The following is a 12,115-nucleotide window of genomic DNA, read 5'->3' as shown; positions in this document are numbered from 1 at the left end:
GAAACTTTCTGTGATCTACCTGGGAGTAAAAGAGAATAGAGTATAAGCTAGCAGTAGAGAAGTAGTAGACGTATAAGCTAGCACTTCAGCAAACTCAAGTACTACCCACTCAGTACAAAATAATAAACAAACTGGCAAGGAACAAGCTAAAATATATGCACAAAAGTGCCTCAAATTCATCATAAAGCTCAAGACAATTGTGGTAGTACATGCTAAATTACTACACAGGTTAGGCTCAATACTGAAAACACTATCTGAACAGGGCTACTGCCTTTGCAGAACTGAGTAAGTGGATATTAAACACTGTAATTACTAAATATTAAGCTCTCCAATGCATACTAAGGTTGAAATGTCATTTCTCTCAAAGCCATCAAGGAAACATATGTGACTAAACAAAATTACCACTAGTAAATGGGAAATCCTCTAAGGCTTTTCCATGATATTCTGCTATTTGGGGGGGGGGGTTCCTACCTGATCCAGGTGTGATTAGTGGTCCTTCCAGCTCAAGTGTTTCATCCTCATACTGGTCATCCAGCTTTTTCTTTTTCTTTTTGGTTGAATCACGGGACTTTCTTAAAAGAGAGAGTTCTTCTGGATGTCTGATGTCTGTGGAGGTGGAATAAAAAATTACATTATAAAAAAGAAAACGTTTTTAACCTTTTTGATATTTTAACAAATATAAAAATGGTATGAATCCCATAATACTGCAACACAATGGTACCCCAATGCTTTGTTTATAAAGCTCAAATAATAATAATTAAATAGTATACATCACACCATTTGTAGAAAAGAATAAAATATAATTTGAATGGTGCAATGACCTCGAAAGATCTTTTTAGCTGAGTGAATTCTTATTTCCCCATATAGCTGGCTTAGATCTGCTTCTGCAGATTAGAATATCCTCCGAAACAGATTTTATAACAAGTAATGGACAGAATAGATCAGGGAAGCTCTACTAGGAAACAGATGAACTATTTTGGACATGGGTCAAAAAACAATGGGGGACAATCTTCTGACACAATACTACTTCATCAGAAACGATCCACAATACAGTAACAATAGCTATACCATGCTCACTGCACAATTAGGCTCTGGTCTCAGAGAAAGATACCAGGATTTATAAGTTTCCCTATTTGTGATTAGTATTTTAAAACCTCCTCTGAATATCAGTGGTTACATAAACAAAAGGACAGACCAGCAATATTTTTCTCCAGTAATTAACATTATTTTGCTATTTCAAATTTAGTGAATAAACCTTTCTATCTAAAAATACTCTGAAACAATTCATAATGACAAACTATTACTGATAGACTTCTTAAACTTTTGAAGAGAGGCCAAGATACATTATTATGGAATCAGGACAACTGTAAATATTGCGAAAACTGTTTTTCAACTGTATTAGTATCTGACTGAAAGATAACTTTTCATCAAGTCAAAATACGTTATCAATGCTTCATTAACATTTAAAACCCAGCAACCTTATGGAATTATATATGAAGCATTCAAATATTCATTATTGTGGAAATAATTTAAAAGAGAAAATGTATCAGCAGGATGGATATATATATATTTGTGTAAATTACTAACAAAGAATTAAAGGAGACTGAGATGCATTTCTGACTCTTTAGTCTTCATCAGTCAGCCATACCCTTCTGAGATTCGAACCTGGGCTGATTGCACATTAGGCAGTGTATTTACCTTTTGAGCCACAGGATCTCTCTCGCTCTGTTAGCTTTCTGCAAGGGGAGATCTATGTCAAATGTTAACTATTTAGATTACCTTGCTAGGCCCCAAACATGGGGCAAATCTTTATTTCCTGTTTTCAGCCTATCTTGAAGGCCATCAAACAGGCTGTAGTCACACCGGACAGTTCATATATTTGTGTAAATTACTAACAAAGAATTAAAGGAGACTGAGATGCATTTCTGACTCTTTAGTCTTCATCAGTCAGCCATACCCTTCTGAGATTCGAACCTGGGCTGATTGCACATTAGGCAGTGTATTTACCTTTTGAGCCACAGGATCTCTCTCGCTCTGTTAGCTTTCTGCAAGGGGAGATATATGTCAAATGTTAACTATTCTGAGGCTGCAGACATAAACTAACCTTGGTTGAACTCATAAACTAAGCAGAGTCTCTCCAGTAAATACTTTGATGTGAAATATCCGGGAATTTAATGCCTATTAGTAGTTAGACTGGGAAGTCCCAAAAACTCTCTGGAATCTTACTATGGCAAACCATTCCTGTAATGCTATAAAGAATATGGCATGAATGCAGTTACCGGATCTCAATCTGTAAGCGTTATCATCATCTTTTTTATTTAGATTTCACTAACATTTAATAGCGAATGTTAATTTCTAGGGCAAGAAAGTAAGTAAATATTACAGTTACAGGCTGAAGTTTTAAAGAAGTGACAAAACCCAAACAGAGGTTTTGTAAGGACACCATTATGATTTGGAGCTAAGGGGTGGGAATTATCCTTTCTGTACAAAGTTAGAGATTGGACTTTCAAAAATTGCTTCCATGTTTGTTCAAAGATTCTTCGGATATATCCAATTAAAAACTGTTTCTTGAAGAACCCATGCTATGGAAATGGTTGGGCCACTTAATTACTAGTTATTTAAGCTAACTATGTAATTTAGATGTCAAATGCTGGGTATGATTCATTGCTTTCATAGTTGGCTTTAAGTGGATACATTTGAATGAACGCTATTGGAGGTGGACAATTTTATTTTAATCCAGAAGAATCTGTTTTTATTCAAGATGCGGAAGTGTTTTCCTCTTATAGTGAAAATATAATACATGCTACTTGGCATACTTTCAATTCTGAGAGGCAGAAGATAGCAACATGCTGTGGTGGCAATACTAAAACTAAATGCAAAATAATCTAGAATGCAAAATCTAAGTTCTGTTTGTAAACCATGTAAGTTCCACACCTCTGATCCTATGTCAATGTGATTCCAATGTGTTTCATCCTTTAAAACTAGTTCTTTATCCTTTAAAGCCACCTGGGAAACACCCCAAAAGTGAAGGCAGAGCATTTGCAATACTTTCTTTTTTGTTAACAAAGTATCTTGGGAACGATTATGCTGCAGCCACCCCTCTGTTAGGAGCATAACATAGGAAGTAGCAATTTTCTCTGTTCTAGCATTCTACAATTTCCCCCGTATTTACCTCATAGGACTAATAGGTTCATGGAGAAGAATCTCGTGTTTTTTTGTACTGTACACCATATATCTATTAATAAGCAGCTATTTCACTGTAATTTTAATAGAACTGCCATTCTGAATATGAAGCATCAGAATACATTAACTACTTATAGGTCTCTGAGATCCAGCACAATGAGACGGAGCTCAATAATATTAATGTTTCTGACAATCTGAAGTCTTATCTATTGTGTCATACCCATTTTTCCTGCTAGCCTCACCTAGTATCAATTTCAACTTCACCTAGCTTCAACTACAACATATTTTATATAAGACTCGGTCTTATATTTTTTTTTTGCCTCCAAAAGAGGCACCAGGTGTTATTTTGGGGGATGTCTTACCAGAGGACCACCACAGCCAGGTCTCCCAGGCCCCGACACTGTTGTACCGCTGCTTGACTTCTTCTTCTGTGGCTGCTTGCAACCAGACGCCACGTGGCGCATTGTGCTGGTGCTGCCGCTTGTGGCCGGATGCCACGTGGCGCATCGTGACAGTGCCGCCGCTCACGGCAGGAGGTTACCTGGTGCATTGTGCCAGTGCTGCTGCTTGTGGCAGGACACCACGTGGTGTACCACACTTGTGCCGCCACTCACAGCACCAGCACGATGCACCATGTGGCATCCAGCTGCAAAAGAAGTCAGGCATCAGCGTGACAGGCGTCAGGGTGTGGGAGGCCTGACTACGGTGGTCCTAAGGTAAATGTGTGCAGGGCATGTGGGGCAGCTCTACCCCCCACCCAGTTTGATTTTTACACGTGTGCCTCACCCATTCTACAACCACAGTGGGCCAAGGTGGCCGGGGTCTTAACTAGGGCTTATTTTGGGGGTAGGGCTTATATTAGGCGCATCTGTAAAAAATCAAGGTACAGCATATTTGGGGGGGAAACACGGTATAACATATTACTCCTGACCCAAACGAACAATCCACAGATTAATGTCCTCAAGAAGCTTAAATAAAGCACTGAAGTTATATCTTTCACCTTCCCTCTTTTACAAAGAAGAATTAGTTAACCATGATCCACTCTCGGTTTGATAATTCCTTGCTTGAATGCTACATATGAAACAGAAATCACGACTGGCTGTATTTCTCAAATGTGGTTAGTATAGTTTTTATTTATGTATTAAACTTACATGCCAACCCTCTTGCTTAGAGGCACCTCTAGGAAGCTTACAATCGATAAAAGCAACAAGATAAAACAATAAAACTTTCAAAACAGTAAATACTGACACTAAAATTCACTTAAAATTAACAAAGATGGCAAGGAAGGGAATAGGATGCATGCAGGAAGGAAGTAGGGTCTAATCCTAATTACCTCCAGTCGGACACCCCCCACCAAGATCAAATAAAATAAAATAAAATTTTAAACATTCATATAGCTAGCCATCTTATAACCAATTCTGGGCAGCTCCCAATCAAAAGCATATTTTGACAGATATAGAACATTGCATAAAAGAGAGTTCTCTGTAACTCAGGAAATCCCAATTAGAAAAAAGAAAAGGGGCATTTACTTAGTTTTATGCCAATGCGCTGTTTTCCTACACTGAAGTGCACAGATCTCTTACAGTACACTTCTGTTAAGCATGATCGTCTTTGGTACTATTTATGCCAAATAATTTATCTTAGAAACGAACAGTAGGAACTCATTACAGTTCATAATTCGATCACATAGGCATACTACATTTTGCATTAAGAGGCAGTAGGAAAAAGGCTGCCTCTGTTAAATATTGGTGGGAGTTTGTAACGTTGAATTTTCTCAGCAGACTGTTCTCCTATGTGTATGAATACCATTTATTGTTTCTTGCCCTTTTAGTTAGGGTGGAAGAGCTTTTATGTTGAAGCCAAGCTCCTGAAGGGAGTCTTCTGCTGCCTGGATGCTGCCAAGACCCACCCGATTGACCATGTCAAGAATGGCACCATTACAATGGTCCTATTTGTCTGGTACAAAACATCTGTAAGATGCCAATGTAAAACTCTAAAATATAAAGGCAGGCTATATAGGAATATGTTAAAGAAAAACATCGTCAATACAGTGTACTTTTCATTTTAACCGTCATGCACCAATGTATAAATGTTCTGCCAGAGAGAGAGGGCATTCAATTCCTAAAAAATTCCTGATTTGAAATAATATGATTTAAGGCAAAAGGTGTAATGCAAACATCATGTAGAATTGGATTCAAAAGGCAATTCTGACTCGGACAAGTAAGAAGAAAAACACCAGACAATAATTATTCCATGTAATCTATTTGAATAAAAAGGCACAAACAAGCTGATATTCAATATAAAGTGGTCACCCAAAATCCATTTATCTTTGTATGTATTTTTTAATTCATTTTATAGATACTACAGCAAATTATGTTGATTGATACTAACTGCCATTATAACCAAATCGAAGAATAAAGATATTTAGAACTGGAAGCAAAGAAATAAAAGTCAGTAAGAGAACTCTCTCTTTCTCTCTCTCTCTCTCTCTCTCTCTCTCTCTCTCTCTCTCTGTGTGAGAGAGAGAGAGAGAGGGGGGGAAAAAAATAATTAGGACAGCTTTTTCCACCAATGTGCTAGTTATCATTAACTTGCATTCTAAAAAGTAAACTAAATCCATTCTACTTAACTGTTCTTTTAAGAACAAAATACATTTGCAAACCACAAAGCCTTACAGATTAACCAGGATTCTTTGCTTGATCCTTTCAAGCAGAAGTGGGCAAACTTTTTTTTTCTCTCCAGATTGGCATTCTCTCAGTTAGACTTTAGGTCAACCTAAAGTGACATGGATGAAATAAGTGGCAAATGGGAACAGAATGTAACTGTACACCTTTAAAATAAAAATAAATGCAATCAATCAATAGCTAAAACTTGGCAAACAGAAGCTTTATATGCCATTTTCTAGGGCAAAGCAGAAAAATATTTTATTTCTTTTTCTTGTAAGGAAAGTCAGCTGGCTATTATTGCAAATTGGAGTTGCACAGGAATTGTGAAAGGGTTACATGTGTTACATTCCAGGTTTAAGGCGAGTAAACATATGTCGTAAAGCTTTTAAGGAGGTATTGGCATGCTCTTTTGCAGAGGTCTTCCCTGGACCTCAGCCCTAGAAGCCCTACAAGCAACTTAATCTCTAGGTCTCATTCAGTCGGGATTCAGACTGGGACAGAAATGGAATGGATTTGGTTGTCCTGGTAGATGACCTCTACTAGAACCTGGAGTGTGTCTTTTCTGGTATTTCTTGACTCACAGTAATATTAGACACTCTTGAACAAGGTATCCTTTGGGATCAACGCCAAAAAGGCAGTGATTCTGTTTCTATTTGATCAAGCAATTCCACTTGGGAAGAGGAGTAATCAACATGGCAGGCATTCCTATGAGAAATTTGGCAGGTCTTGACTTTCTGAATATTTACATGAATCCACTAGAAGATGTCATCCATCTGTTTGGGCCAAGATACCATCAATTATGCAAATGCTTGTAAACGGCTGGGCTAATCTAGAGCTGCTGCTGAAATTTAAGCTATGGAAATTGGTTAGGATAAAACAAGCCGAAATGAAAATATTTTTCCTAAATCTATCTGATTCTATTGGTACACAGATTATTAATAGATGAGGCACTATTCCCTTGGAAGAGCATTCAGCAACTTGAGTATCCTCCAAGATTCATAGTGATTGTCGTCTAAGCATGTGGAGACTGTCAACAGGGGCCTACACTTCGTTTTAGCTAATATGCCTATTATGACCATAACTGAGATCAGAGAATCTGGCAATGGCAATTCACACCCTTATTATCAAGGGCACTCCTCTGAGTAGGAAAGGTAATCTATTTCCAACATCAGAAAGATGAGATCAGTGGGGTCCTGAAGGCAGTGTTTGTCATCTATGATAACATTTTATGGAACAGCCTCTCTCTGTCCAGCCTGGACTAACAAATTTTAGTATAATACTGCAAAGCAGCAAAAATTTAGCTATCCATGTGGCCTTTAGTACTTAACAAGTCCTTATACTAATGGTGGCTACACTTGGTATATTTGTGTGTTGCATTTTTCCTGCAAACAAACGAATAAAGTAAATATAAGAGGTTTTAATTTGAGGCCTTAGGGACAGGATGACTATAGATCCCCTTTTGTTATGGCTGATTTATAGTTGTTTTGCTCTTATGAATGGCTATGTTCTTTTTTACATATTTTATCCATATTTTAAACCAACCGGACTCATGAAAGTGTTAAGGCTTGTGTATAAATATATAAAGCAATGATGTTACAATGATAATTTGAACCATTGATACCATAAATATATTTAAAGAAGTTAACATGCTTGCTTGTGTCAGGGTTCCAAAAGAGATTCTGTGTACCCTGAGCATCTTCATTTCATTGCCTGTAACATCCCTCCCTCCCTATGAAATTCACTTGTAGTAATTGCCTCAAACTTCAATGTTCTTTGGAAGGAGAGATACTGAAACTGAAGCTCAAATACCTTGGCCACCAAATGATAAGACAGGACTCATGGGGAGTGGGGGGGGGGCTTGGTCTGATAAACATTCTTCAGTCTTTTTTATGGCAATGTCATCAATGAAGTTATTGCTTTACCCAAGAAACTATTGTCAAGATCAACTCTTAAATGAGATAGGTGTGCATTCTGAGCAAGGTCTGGAATGTTTATGTTGGACATCTCAGCTCTTTCCCATTTGATAGTTTTGAGAATCTTCTATTGATAATAATTCTGCTGATTTGCTTATATTTTAGTTTGTTTAAAAACACTGCAATAACAGCAATTCTATTCTAAATATCTTCTGATAATCATAAACCCACCCACCCCCGCAAATTGCATTCTTCACAGCTGTTATCCTGCATCAACATTTTGAAGGTCCACAGTACTCTGTTTTTTACCCTAATCAACTACCAGCTCAGATCCTATTATTTTTTTTCTTGCAATATACAAAAAAAGTGAATATCATGGAACTGCATTTGCCATCTGAACAAATGGAAACTGTCACTTATAATGCAGCCACATTACAAAATATTGTTTGTATTAGAACTGGAAAGAATTTTATATTTTAGTATTATATATAAGTCACAGGAAGCAAGTACTTAGAGATTTATGAATTTAGCCCTATGTTTAAAAAATTTATTTGACTAAGGGAAGCTTTTTCATTCAAGCTGAAACAGCACACTAGTTTTTCCTCCCTCTCCAGGGGAGGGTCTGTTACACTGCCAGTAAATTTTCAGGAAGCAGAGCTAACTGGATTTGTCCCAACATACTGAAAATATCAAACTGTAAGGAAAAGAGGAGAGATATTTTCCAATGAAATTGCTTCTTTGCCAAAACAGTCTTCCAAATGGTCCATATAAGAAAGCTATCTGCATAGTATAGGAATTTTAAAACAGCATTTATTTAAAAATAACTGAAAGTCACATGGAAAATATTCAGGTTGAGAGATTAGTTACTGAAAAATAGAAAGGTCAGAGCAATTTTCTAACACAGAATTGGTATGTGCTGTTTTAAATATATTAATTTATTGCTTGTACATTCAAGTTTTTCATTATGACAATATGGTTATTATTAATGTATGACCTCAAAAAAATACAAAATAAAGAATTTCATGCAAAATGTTTCCTGGAACTACATTATTTCATAAAATTGTTACCGTATTAATACTTAAAGTATGTCAAAGTGGAATGGTTATAATAAGTCAGACCTATTTTTTCCCCCAGTTGACTGTCCTTCTGGCCCCACAAGAACCTTTTATAAACAGGGCTTTTCAACCTTTCACTCACTGTACCACTTTTAGGATATGGCAACATCCGAGTACCACCAGTCGCCTAGCAAGGTGTCAAAAACTTGATGACCAAAAAAAGGAAAAAAGTGATGAAGTACAGGTAGTCCTCAACTTACAACAGTTCGCTTAGTGACTGTTTGAAGTTACAAAGGCATTGAAAAAAGTGCCCCCCAAGCCAAAGCCGAGCAAGACACCTGCCTGCCCCCCCCCCCCCGGCGGCGCTCTTCCTCCTGTCTGAGGTTTTCATTGTTGTGAGCATATCTGTTGAGGACTGGCAGCCGGGGTGGGATGGGGGGGTGGTGTTTGGTTTTTATTCACCCCCCCCCTGCTGGGTGGTTGCAGCAGGTTTTGGTCACTTCACATGACCCTGGGACACTGTGACCGTACATTCCAGCTGATCGGCGCTTCTTCTGGGCTCAGCAGAAGCACCAGGATCGGTGCAAAGCTCCAGCTGAAGCCTGGTGCTGATCCTGGTGCTTCCACTGAGCCTTGACAGCCCCGAAGAAGCGCCGATCAGCTGGAAAGCGGCACTGATCCTGGCGCTTCCACTGAACTCTGACAGCCCTGCAGCTCCAGCCGTCTCTTGCTCAGGCTTTTGTGGTGCTGCCACCTGTTCAGCTCATTCCCCTCCCCCGCTACCACTTTTCTAGGATGGTCGCGTACCACCTGCCAGGTGCCAATGTACCACAGGTGGTACCCGTACCACTGGTTGAAAAGCCCTGTTTTATAAGTAGAAGACTCCTTTGTTAAAGGGAAAAGAAAGATTATGCAGCTATATCTGAGGTACAAGTGATAATTTCTGAATTCATATCTTTGGGTTTATTGTATACACAGAGCCTTATTTGGAACTTTCCTGAGAGTATAGATTTTGAGCAAAGTCTCTCACTTCCTAGATATCCCAGAAGTGGTTTCTAATAATCTCAGTTTCAGCTTTGTGTCAGTTTCTGACACAATGAGTTGGTATGACTGATAGAACTGATGTCACCTGATACCAAATAAAGATGGAAAGGCAGGCGGTGTAAATTCATAGAGCAGCACTATGAATTTTTCACTCTAGTCTCTCATTGTCACATGTGGGAAAGACATCAATGGGCTGACTGAAGAAGGACAGTGTTTATAAAATGACAGAAAAGGGAACCTCACTACTAAATGCTTCAAACTTCTGGAATGGAGATCCATGTTTAGCAATAAATAAATGTTAGAAGACTGAGCCTAGACAGCTGTTTAAAAAACTTTGGTAGTGCAACGTTATGAAGAAAAACTGCTCAGGTCAGTACTGCCCTCATAGAATTACCTCCCATATGCAGTAGACACAGTTATTTGGCCCTTAGACCTTATAGTGACCAGAATACATTTTGAAAAAACATTTGAGGTGACAGCCCTGAAATTTTAGCTGGACCTTTTTAGAATAACTACAGGCAATCCTTGAATTACGACCAAATTCCCGTTGTTAAGTGAAACATTTGTTAAGTGAGTTTTGCTCCATTTTACAACCTTTCTTGCCAGTTGCTAAGTGAATCACTGCAGCTGATAAGTTAGTAACCTGGTTGTTAACTGAATCTGGCTTCCCCGTTGACTTTGCTTATCAGAAGTTGTAAAAGGTGATCACATGACCTTGGGACACAGCAACGGTCATTAATATGAACCAGCTGCCAAGCATCTGCAAGTTTGATCATACGATCATGGGAATGAAGCAAAGGTCATAAATATGAACCAGCTGCCAAGCATCTGCAAGTTTGATCATACGATCATGGGAATGCAGCAAAGGTCATAACAGTGGAAAACGGTCTTAAGTCACATTTTTTCAGTGCCATTGTCACTTGGAACAGTCACTTAAAGGAACTGTTGTAAGTTGAAGACTTACCGGTATGTCTTTTGAGCTGTACAGAACAACAGAAAATATATTGGTAACTATTAGATAGTATAAGATTAAGTACAAAGTAGCTTTAAAACACCATGAACCAAGTAAGAATCAGTTTCACTTGGCAGAAAAGCCGATGTTTTTACTGAAGAATGACTTTATCACAATTTTATAGCCAAGCAAGACGGAACTATACACCGGGCACACAGATCACTAGGACAACATGCCAATATGGTGGCTACCAATATTATAGTTTTTTTGACAAATGAAGAGAAGCAATGATCATGATTCTGAATAGACTAGCCCAGGGGTCGGCAACCTCGGCTCTTTTATGACTCGTGGACTTCAACTCCCAGAATTCCTGAGCCAGCATAGCTGGCTCAGGAATTCTGGGAGTTGAAGTCCACGAGTCATAAAAGAGCCGAGGTTGCCAACCCCTGGACTAGCCGTTAACATGGACAAATGTTGACACTGGCTGGGAAACCTAATAGATCAGAAAACAAATCAGCAATTGACAGAATCATGAAATAGCTACGAACTTGATAATGCCAAGGGAAGTGAAACTAAACCATATTGCCCTGAATTCAACAAAAAACTCCCAAACCTCAACATGTTTAATAGTGCTGTACTTTACTGCTTAAATTCTTTTTTATATTTTTCTAGATGCTATTACAATCTAAACTGTGACTGCAGAGAAGATGGATTTGATTCCTTTATTGTCTGAGACACAATGATTTGAAGTCTTACTATGTGCATTATTAGTAAGATTGCATGCTCAGCAGTCTAATGCCATAGATGCAAAATGAAACACAAAGCAGGTTGCATTTTATATTCTCCACTTACAGGCAACCATAGTATTAATAAAACCTAAACTGCTGTGTTTCGGAATAGTTTTTTGGATAGCTGTTACGGAGAAAGATGTCAAGCATCCGTTTCTCTTCTGCTTTTCTTAAGGGTTGTGATGCTGCAGTGTTTTGGCCCTTCTGAAGAGGGTCTGGGCACATCTTCTTTTGTGTGCAGTAGCATAGTTGCTTGCAAAGCTGAGGATCTGGTCCATGTGTGTTCCTTTGTGGTAGATGCTGGTTTCCAGTTCTCTGGTTTCCAGTTGTCTGGTTTCCTTATGTTAATGTCAAGAAATGGGAGTCTGTTGTCTGTTTCGTGTGAATTTGATCCCAGGGAATATGTTATTGAGTAGATAGTGTGTTTCTTCAATTTGGGAGCATTTGATGATGACGAAGGTGTCATTGACGTAGCGTGTCAAGAATTATGGTTGGATGGTGGGTAGAGTTATGG

The 12,115-nt window shown here is 38.4% G+C and overlaps 1 protein-coding gene across 4 annotated transcripts in view; it reads right to left on the bottom strand.

The window, feature by feature from the left end:
- The window catches only part of FERMT2 (FERM domain containing kindlin 2), a 75,284-nt gene that overhangs the window by 35,989 nt on the left and 27,180 nt on the right, over window positions 1-12,115 (bottom strand). For all 4 annotated transcript variants that reach the window (XM_081346177.1, XM_081346176.1, XM_081346175.1 and 1 more), the window contains one exon: window positions 472-606. In XM_081346177.1, the coding sequence (XP_081202303.1) occupies window positions 472-606 (135 nt within the window). The remainder of the gene's footprint in view (window positions 1-471; window positions 607-12,115) is intronic.

The sequence above is a fragment of the Vipera berus genome (assembly GCF_964194415.1).
Source record: "Vipera berus genome assembly, chromosome: 1".
Classification (NCBI taxonomy): Eukaryota; Metazoa; Chordata; class Lepidosauria; order Squamata; family Viperidae; genus Vipera; species Vipera berus.
Note: the sequence above shows the minus strand (reverse complement) of the source record. Positions and strands in the feature narration are given on the sequence as shown.